The sequence below is a fragment of the Alligator mississippiensis genome, chromosome 1 (assembly GCF_030867095.1).
Source record: "Alligator mississippiensis isolate rAllMis1 chromosome 1, rAllMis1, whole genome shotgun sequence".
In the NCBI taxonomy this organism is placed as follows: domain Eukaryota; kingdom Metazoa; phylum Chordata; order Crocodylia; family Alligatoridae; genus Alligator; species Alligator mississippiensis.
Window position 1 is genome coordinate 173,134,526 of NC_081824.1, and position 9,939 is coordinate 173,144,464.

A 9,939-nucleotide genomic window follows, 5' to 3' on the forward strand; every position below is an offset into this window, starting at 1 on the left:
AGAGAGTTGCTCAGAATCAAAAACCTAGACCCCTACTCACCATATCTGAGTCTTTTCTGTCCTTTACACAGAATTTTTAGGGTGAAGTTTATATTAAGAATCTCCTTTCTTCTCTAAGGAGGAGGGAGCCTCAAGTCCTGCAAAACTATGAGGGGTGAAATGACATCACTCAGAACTGAAAATTATTCCTTAAACATCCAGCTTCAGGTAAGATCAAGAAACAATACACACCGGGGGGGGGGGGGAGCAAGAGGCAGAAAACCCCCCCAGCTGAAAGTAAAACTTGAGACTTGTCCAGACGGAACTAAATATCCCACAGAAGGGACTTATCAAATCTAGCTAGACTGGCCAGTTTTATTTCTCCTGAGAGCGCCAGGGTCCGAACGGTACTGTTTTACAGATCAGAGAGACACTAAACTGGCAGGTGCTTCTCCCGGAGGGGGCAGCAAAAAGTGACTCATTCAACAACTGTGGAGGATCCTTCAGCAGAACCCCATAATGTTACACCTCCAAACAACATGCTGTCAGCTCTCTGAAAATGCTAGGTAGGGGGGCAGAGCCTATGACAATTACAAGTCACTCTTCCATTTTCTCCTTCATGCTTTGCTTTGCCCAACTGGGGAGGCCTTTGGCATCACATAGATAGGCCTGGAGGTCCTTTCCATCTTCTGCTTTGCCTCCTCTGTTAAGGCTTCTGAGGGGACGGCAGCCTTTTTGTTGTCCTCTGCAGTTCCTCTGCCAGGAAATCCTTCCTCAACCAGGCACAGGCCATTTCTGATGATGTAACTGGACTGTAGAGAGAAACTTACTCTGTCTCCAGAACCCTAGTGATCCTCCTTCCCAGTTTAAATGGCTAGCTTGAATGGTTGTGATGGGAAAGCTCAGAAATATGAGCCATATATATATATATATATATATATAAACTGAAGTGGACTGAGGCTACAGACAGCCTGGAATACTAGCTCTGAAAGGTGTGGGTTTTCTCATTCCTCTCCCTGCCAGTCAATCAGCCAGTGGCAACCGTTCAAATTTGAGTATTTAACTATTTCATACCTTATGAAAGAAGCAAGGGAACAGTGCAGATCCACACAATTTAGGATGCATGGCATCTCATGCTGATTTGCCAATGGGTAGCATTTGCAAGTCTCTCCTCATTCCCACCAAAATAAAGGAGGAGCCCAGCTCACAAGGCAAAACAGTCAGACTTGCACAGATTGTCTGACCAAAGTGGAAGCCAAACAGTATATGCTGGTCAGGACCAACTTTTCTGGCAGGATGCCCCAAATTAAGCCTATGCCCTCCCTGAGTGCCACTCCAATCCCCCTCTCCTGCCTGATCTGTTGCTCTTCTTTTTGTTCCCTGCCCTTTCTACAATCTGCCACATGCCACACACAGAGGCTGCTTGTGCCACTTGTGGCACACATGCTGCAGGTTAGCCATTCCTGGCATACACAACCATATGTTTATTGTCTGCAAGATACATGATGAACAACATGACTCCAGTGTCTCATGCAAGTACAAACTGGAAGGGTACCATTGTTCTCCACCTTCAATTTGACCTCCCTGCAGGGAGAGAGAAGTTGTTTTACATACAACTGGTATCAACTTGCTGCTTAGGTCACATGGCAATTCACTTACTCACCACTTGGCACAGCTCCTACCACAAAACCAACATATAAAAGCCACAGATATCCCAACCATGTCCCCTTTTTTTTCTTAAAGTATCAGTGGGCTTCAAAGCTTAATATTGGATTTAAAAAAAAAAGCAATCTAGAATAATTTATTAAAGACTGATCAGACTCCAGCAGTCTTTAGATTCTGAACAACTTTGGACTTTAAAATCATATAAATTCAGAAAATCTACTACACAAACCATTAAAATGAAATCACTTAATATCTTTCAATTATCAGGGTGATTTTAATTACAATAAACTAATAAGTTTTATTTCCTATAAAATAAATAGATTAGAGCCAACAGCGAGTTAACTGACTTCTAGTGACTCTGCGAGACCAATGCAAGAATCCAGTCCCAGCCTATTTTCTGCTTATTGAGGACCTGCCATGTGATGGGATGAAGTCAATAAATCATGTGTCAGCTGTGATTATTCTGCTTGTCAAGTCCTATTTTTGCAAGTACCAGACAGTTTGGGCCCAGTGCATTTCCACTGTGCCTTTCCACCCCCTTCCCTCCTGCTCCCATTTTTGCCTGGAAGGGGTGGAATTCGTTTGAGGCATCTTACAATTAAGCAAACAACCCAGAAAAAAACCCTACCTCCATTTCAAGCCAGCTGTGAAAAGCAAACAATAATATTTTGTTGAGAAGTCGACATGACCTAGCGGGTCATGTCCAATTTACAGAACCATGGCCACTTTGGGCATTTACAAATCATGTGCTTTCAACTGGCTAATCAGGATGAAAAAAAACCTTTGCTTAAAGAATAATTCACCATGAGATATATCTAAACTTCACCATTATGCTCAACACAATTAAGTCTTTAACAGGGGGACAAGAAGTACTATTGACGGACACTGCTACCAAATTGGATGTTTTGGAACACACTGGACTCCTTAGCGTCTATTAATTATAACATACACACACACCTCTATACATGTGTACATATGTCAGATAAGATTTTTAATTCTAGGTTTATAGTTTGCTTTTCTCTATACAAGGTATTTAATTCCCTGCTCCTATATTGCCACGTGACTATACAGTTTCACTTTCATTTTCAGTCCATTTTAGTACCTATAAAGCTACTGTAACATAACTGTGATCAATTCAAAGGACCTCTTTTTTATAAATACAAACCAGGAAAATAAGCCAACCCTACTTAACAAAACCAAAATTATGGGGGGAAAAATATTAGGAAAGTTGGGCTAAATGGGGGCGCTTAGCATGTGCAAATGTATCTTTTAAGATCACTTCAAAAACTATTTGAAGAAGTTGCCCTTTGCACAAGGACCTGACCTTTGACTATGCTTACATGCCAGAGGTTAGCCATGACAACTTAGTGTGGGTGGAGGCTTTTTTTAAATTTTAAGTACTGGGATTTTCTAAAAAAAAACCAAACGTTTTGATACCAACAAGGAGCGGGACAGCTGCTGTGAACCGTTGTCTCACGGCTTTTCCATCCACTGGCAATGCTACCTGTCAGGCTAGAAGGGGCCGGTTCTGCCGGCAAACAAACTGGTTGCCAGCTAGGGCATTTCTGCAAGGTGCCAGGGAAGAAAAATAAAAGTGAAGGGGCAGCGGCGGGCAAAAGGCCGTTGCTTTCGGGGCACAGCAGGCGAGGGGCATAAACACAGGCCACCCCTTTGTGCCTTTCTTTCTCCCACCAAACTCCCTTCTTCTCCTGCCCCTGCCCCAGCAGCTCTCGAAGCAACCCAGGACAGGGTGGCAGGTGTTCTCAAGCACAGCCCCCATCCCCCCAGGCTGGCTGCACATATAACCCCCCTGTCCCCCTGCCTTGGGAACGATCACTGCCAAGTCCCCCAGCTCCACAGGGATGTGTCTTGCTCCCCTCCCCCATGAACGCATGCCTACACCCCCCAACCTACCTGCATGCATGCCCAGTTGCCCCCCCCCCGGGGTTGCCCCCCGCTCACCTGAGCCGGGGAACAGGGTGTCTGCAGCGGCTGCTGCTGCCGCCTCACGGGCACCCCCGAGCTGCAGCCCCTGGCCGGCCGGGCACGAACCCACCGCCGCGCCAGAAGGCCCCCGCGCCCCAGCCGCGCCGCGGCCGCTGCCATGGCCCCGCGCTGCCCTGCCCTGCCCGGCCCGGCCGGCCGGCTGCACAGTGAACGCGGCCCCCTGGCGCTCAGCAGCAACACGCGGGGCAGGGGCGGGGAGAGCGCAGCCAATAGCCGCGCTCGGCTGCTGGCGCCGAGCGGCATGCCGGGAGTTGTAGTTCTCGGGGCAGGGGGGCTTGGAACGCCCGGGGGGCTGCCCCTGCACCCCAGTCATAGACTCACGTCACAGGGGAGCAGGGCGGGAAGGGTGCGCCAGAGGCGGCAGGGTCAGCCCTCTCCAAACTGTCCCATAGCTGACAGGATGAAATGCCATGTGGGGAAATGCAAGGTGCTACAACTCACACATCAAACGCGGGGCACCTGCCTGGTAGGGCTGCCAACTCTCCAGGACTGCCCTGGAGCCTCGGGGAAGTGGACAGAAATCTCCAGGAGACTGCTGAGAGTCACCCAGGAGATAAATGATAGGGCATTGGTTAAAAAAAATATTTATTCCATGTCGAATCCAATGTATACAGCAGTCCAGTGGGTTTTTACTATGTAGTAGGCATGTGCATTTCCCTTCCGGAGGTGCACAGTAATTAATCCCATTACGTCATGTGATGAAACCTTCCAGAACAGATTCTAACGGAGTTGGCAACCCTACTGCCAGGATGGCAGTATAATGGAGAAAGACTACCCTGGAAATCTTCAAGGGAAGACTGGATGGGCACCTTGCTGGGATCACCTGACCCCCAGTTGTCTTTCCTGCTTGGTGTAGGGGGTTGAACCCGATGATCTGCCGAGGTCCCTTCTGGCCTTGCAACCTATGAACGTATGACTTGGGACTCTGGTAGACTGCAGACTCCCTGTGAACCTTGGGGGGCTGGACCTGGAAGTAAGAGGCTGCAGAGAGCTGCCCTCCGGAGATGCACAACAGAGGTGGGGATGGGGATGTATAGAGCAGTGTTTCTCAACCTGTGGGTTGTAAGAATATACACAAGGGTAGCAAACAAACTTGAAAAATAGATTCACTTTTAAAGGAGAAAAACATGGGAAGCCATGGGTTTTCCCTTGCAAGCTGGTCGAGTCCTAGTCTGCATGGGGCTATGTGGGCCCCCCCAATACCCTACACACCCCACCCTGCCCCACACACTCGGGGGCAGTGGGTCAGGAGTGAGGGGCACTGGGTCAGGAATGTCCATTGATGCTTACAAATGGGGCCTGGTACAAAAAAGGTTGCGGACCACTGGTATAGAGGGCATAAATTAGTGGTTTTCAGCCTTTTCAGACTCAAGCCACCCCTGGGTAGAGTGAAGCTCCCTCCCCCTTGGAAAACATCAGCTCTTAATTTTCACTCAATTTTTTAACATAGAAAGACACTAGAGCAACAAGACAGCACCGGGGCAGAGTAGTTTTCATACTACAAATTCCTAAATCTCTGGGGTTATCCTGGGAATCAAGTTTTCCCACCTAATAGGGCTAACAAAAGATCTCAAGGCACCTCAGGGTGTCATTCTCTCTCACCCGTTCCTCAGTTGAGAATCGTTGGCACAAGTTTGCTTTGTCAGAGGAAGTACACTGGAGGAAGTGAACTCGAGTGCAGAAAGCTTGTGATCTCTATCTAACCAAATTGGATATACTCTCATGTGCATCTCTGCCTGACTTCAAATTAACATGGCTAACTACCTCTCCCTAGGAGCAAAGCCACCTATGCAGATCCGGCAGCAGCAGAACCCCAGGGCATTCACACAACACTTAGAAGAGAAACACTGAAAGGGGTATAAACACTGTAACAACACTGGAAGTTCAGGTTGGCTGATTTGTTTTTTCCTAGAAGTCTCTCTGAATCACTGAAGAATGCACTTGTAGAGTTTCTGACATTGTGCAAATGATAGAAAATAGAGGGGAGGTGATTTTGATTAGCACTACTTAACACTTTGGTTTAATTAATTCCTACCTATTGCAAATGCATGAGAAAAACTTGTAAAGAAAAATCTGTGTTAAGGATTTAAACCTTAAAGGCCCGATGAAGCTCTTTTTGTCTTGATCCTCTAAGGAGGCTTTTAATGAAAGCAAGAACTAAAAACTTGGCATGACATTAGCTGTAACTGCTCAAGAAATCTTGGAATTATTGTGGGGTTGTCTGAAAACATCTGTCTGGTGCAGAGCAGCAGTCAAAAAGGTAAAAGGATGTTAGGAATTATTAGAAAGGGAATTGAAAACAAAACAGAAAATGTTATTACACCACACCTTGAATGCTGCATGCAGCTGTGGTCACCTCCAAAATGATGTAGTGAAACTAGGAAAAATGCAGATAGTGGAAACAAGGATGGTTGTTGCATGCAGGGGCTTCCATATGAAGAGAGACTAAACGGGCTAGGACATTTCAGTTTAGAGAAAAGACAAGTGAGGGAGAGATATGGTAGAGGTTTAAAAAACAGTGAAATGGCATAAAGAAAGTAGGTAGGCCAGTGGTGGTTAACCTCTGGCCTGTGGACCAGACACAGCCTTCAGAGCAATATCATCCAGCCCCCACAGGTCTGGAAACTTGGCAGACAGGAGCAGTAATTGTTCTCAGAGCCATGGCAATTAACACTGCCACATCTCCTCTGCTGCCAAATGTCTTGATCCTGGATTTGGTGTGTGGAGTCATGCCAGCACACAGTGATACCAGGACTTAATTTAATACGTAGGGTTGCATGCACAGATTGGCCCTGAATGCACAATCTGCCAGTCATCTGGCCCACAGACCAGAAATGTTGAGTATTACTGAAGGTAGGAAGTTACTATTTACTAATCTTTCACAATACTAGAACAAGGGATCATGCAGTAAAATTATTAGGCAAAAAGTTTAAAACAAGCAAAAAGAAGTTCTTTTTCACACAGCATGTACAGGCAGTCCTCAGACTTATGATACAATTGGTTCCTGAAAACCGTGTCTTAAATTGAAACATTGTAACTCAGAACTGATTTTCCCATAGGAAGAATGTTATAAATGGGGGATTGGTTCCTGAACCACAGGCCCGATACCCTATTTTCACCAAAAAACCCCCAGAATTTTGTACTTAATCAATTATAGACGAGCAATATAGCTATATTAATGTATTTATATTGCAAATAGTGATTATATTGATTTGGAAGGACTTCTTTGAGGTGACTTTGCTGGACTTTTTGAAGAGCTTGGACTTTTTGAAGGGTTCTTAGCTGGAGTCTTCTCAGGAGTCTTGGCTGTAGGTTTTTCTGGCGTCTTGTCTGCTTTCTTAAAGAAAGTGTCCAAGGAAGTTTGGACAGATGTTCTCCAGGGAGATGGGCGATGCAGCAAACTTGTTCACTGGCATAGCGTTGCATTGGATCAAGCATTGTAAAGTTGAAACTGACATCAAAAAGTTGAAACATGGTGTCAATTGATAAATGTTGTAAGTGCCGTTTGTTGTAACTCAAAACTTCTTAAGTCAAGGACTGCCTGTACTCGTGGATTTTTTTTGCCACAAGATGATGTACCGACTGTTATTTAACCTGCTTCTTCCTTTTAAGTACTGGCAAAGAGAGTTAAGAATTGCTACTACTCATTTTTTGAGGTAGGTTCTATCCATGTGTTTTGAAATTAACTCCATGTTAACTGAGCAACCCACACCATCCCAATCAAGACTTAACATACACCAAAATAGAATACCAATGAAGTTCATCATTCTTAGTCCTAGCTGTCAAAAACACTCACTGAAATCACTGAGAGCAGGGGTTAACTACAGTACCTATGGTCTGTGGATCCATTTTATCTGACCTGTGGAGCTGGAGGGCTTCTGTGGTTTAGAGGTGTGTGGTGTGGGGGCTCCAACAGGGCAGTTGGGGGTAGGGAGTGGTGGCTGTGTGGTACTGGCTTTGGTGATAAACACCAGATTGGAAGCAGCCTGTGTTTGGAGCTAAGTTCCATTAAAGCCATTTCCCACTGCAAAATGGTTCAAGCTAGGATTGAGAATATAGTTTGATTAAAGACTTCAAGATTCAGCCTACAGTTGAGTTGAGTTTAAAACTTCAGAGAAAGTAAGGACCAGAATGACCTGTGGTAAAGACAAATATGTATTCTGGGACACGTTCAGCCACTTCCATGTCAGTATATCATGGAAAAAAAATGATTGAAAATCAAAACAATAGTGAATACTTTACAGCACAGGAGAAAAAAAAGTATGCAAAAGCAAGGTTTAGACAACACCAATGCAAGTGAAAACATACCCTGCACAACAGACACCATCCACACTGTACAACAGGAATAGCTAGTAATGTAAGGATTTAATGACTCGGATATTGAAATAAAGCAAAGGCTGGAATATAGGCTTAATTAGCTACATATTAAATGCAATAATTGTTCATTTAAATATGACTTGTATTAGTAGAGATAATGTTTAATTATTATGATGAAAGCTTTAAAGCACATGCAGTTCCAGGAAGGTAAGCAACCAAGTTTTATGTAGGCTAGTCACCAGCAGTGTTTTAAAATTCTTTCCCTAATTCTTTGAATATCTTCTTTTTCTGCAGTGGTTTTCTCTAACAACAATCTGATTAAAAAAAAAAAAAGCATTATCCCCCACATCCCTCCACCCAAACCATTAATATAAAGCCATTTGATTTCAAACTCATTTATGTCCTAATTCTGCAAGCACTTATTCATGTACCAAACTTTAATTATATCTCGGGGGGGAGGGCTGCAGCAGCTGGTAGGGGTTGGGGCCAGGTGGGGCAGCAATCGGGGGGCTGGGGTGGGGCACATGGGCCTTGCAGGGGGGGTGGTAGCCCCTGTGGGGGCCATTTGACCCTTGTTGGGTGGCCATATCCCTTGTGTGGGGGCTGAATCCCCTGTTGGGAGGCCATAACCCCATGTGTGGGGGCCATCGCCCCTGTGGGAAGGCAGCAAAATATGTATTCATGAATTTATGAAACATGTATTTAGAGTTCACTTTATTATTATGACAAGAGACTTTCTTTAACACTGTAGATATATCAATAAAACATTGTCCAACTGATCGCTGTCTCTGTCTCTGTCTCTTTATAGTGGTCTTTTGTTTTACTTGTGGAGGAACATGGATTTGGGTGTGTTTTATAGAGTAACTTTGGCATTTTTTTTATCAGGGATTTTTCAGTTTTCCAATAGGGAACACCAGAATTCCTGCTACAGAGGCCAGTGGCAGGACCCTGCCTGCTCAGAGCTGGCACCTTGGACCCAGTTGGCTGTGGCACACTCACAGATTAGTACATGTTCAGGACACTGAGACAATGTACTGTACCACTCAAATAAAGCATGTATTAGCCAAGAAATATTATACCTGGCATGAACAATTGAAGGTCAAAGTCCATAGCTTAGTGTACTTCGTGAACTTACTTAGGAACAGTACAAAAGATTATAACCAGCCCAGAATTTTATGCCATCCGTAAGTAGTAAAAGTAAACTTAAAATAAATCAGAATAGCAACTGGGTTTTTTATTGGATTATGAGAACAAAAATAGCAGATATGAAGTCCATATGGGAGATACCAGCAGAAGGGAGTGTGAATTTGCCTAGTGCTTCCTGTAGCATTAGTATTTTCTTCTGAGAACAGAATAGCTGCTACAATCTGCACAGGGGAAGAATCTTTAGAAAGCAAAGGTGCAGTACACAGTCAGCAAGCGAGAGATCACAGGATAATCATCCTCTACATCCCAATGTGGAATTACTGCATCTAAGCCAAGGCAAATGTCCTCATAGCAAAAAGCAGGTGATCTTCATGCATCTGATCTACATATCAGTTGCATACATCATCTGCTTAACTGCATAACACAATGATGGCGGTGTTGCTTCTAAGGGTCAGTTAGGTCCCACCACAATTAGGCAGCTATCTAATGAATATAAGCTTAGTATAGCCTTCTATTCACACAATCAGCCAGGTGATCAACAAGGATCCTGGTTTTCCCTGATAAAAAAATCACAAATTCTCTCATAAAACCCCCAAAACCTGTAATTAAAATGAAAGGCCACAATATATATAGGTATCAGTTGAACACAATGTTTTCTTGATATATTTAAAATTTTAAAGAAATTTGGAAGCCTATCAGTGCTCAATGGCTATAATAAAATAAATTCTAAATACCTTTACATTTTGGTATTTGATCTTTGTTTTTTTATAATGGAAAATCAGAGCTCCCCCAGCCTCCTTAGCTCACTGAATGCAGGTCCAGGCC

At 44.4% G+C, this 9,939-nt stretch overlaps 1 protein-coding gene and 1 long non-coding RNA gene across 4 annotated transcripts in view; one reads left to right on the top strand and one right to left on the bottom strand.

Moving 5' to 3' along the window:
• The window catches only part of MOCS1 (molybdenum cofactor synthesis 1), a 60,094-nt gene extending 56,321 nt beyond the window's left edge, over nucleotides 1-3,773 (bottom strand). Inside the window, exon 1 of one of the 3 annotated variants that reach the window (XM_019483070.2) lies at nucleotides 3,607-3,773. In XM_019483070.2, the coding sequence (XP_019338615.2) occupies nucleotides 3,607-3,750 (144 nt within the window). In that variant the 5' untranslated portion in view covers nucleotides 3,751-3,773. The remainder of the gene's footprint in view (nucleotides 1-3,606) is intronic. The other 2 variants (XM_059717061.1, XM_059717070.1) reach the window with 2 other exon arrangements.
• LOC132250035 (uncharacterized) lies at nucleotides 71-2,102 on the top strand. The gene is made up of 2 exons (XR_009461628.1): nucleotides 71-207; nucleotides 1,965-2,102. It is a non-coding gene; the product is annotated as an uncharacterized LOC132250035 (long non-coding RNA).
• Nucleotides 3,774-9,939: the final 6,166 nt, after the last annotated feature.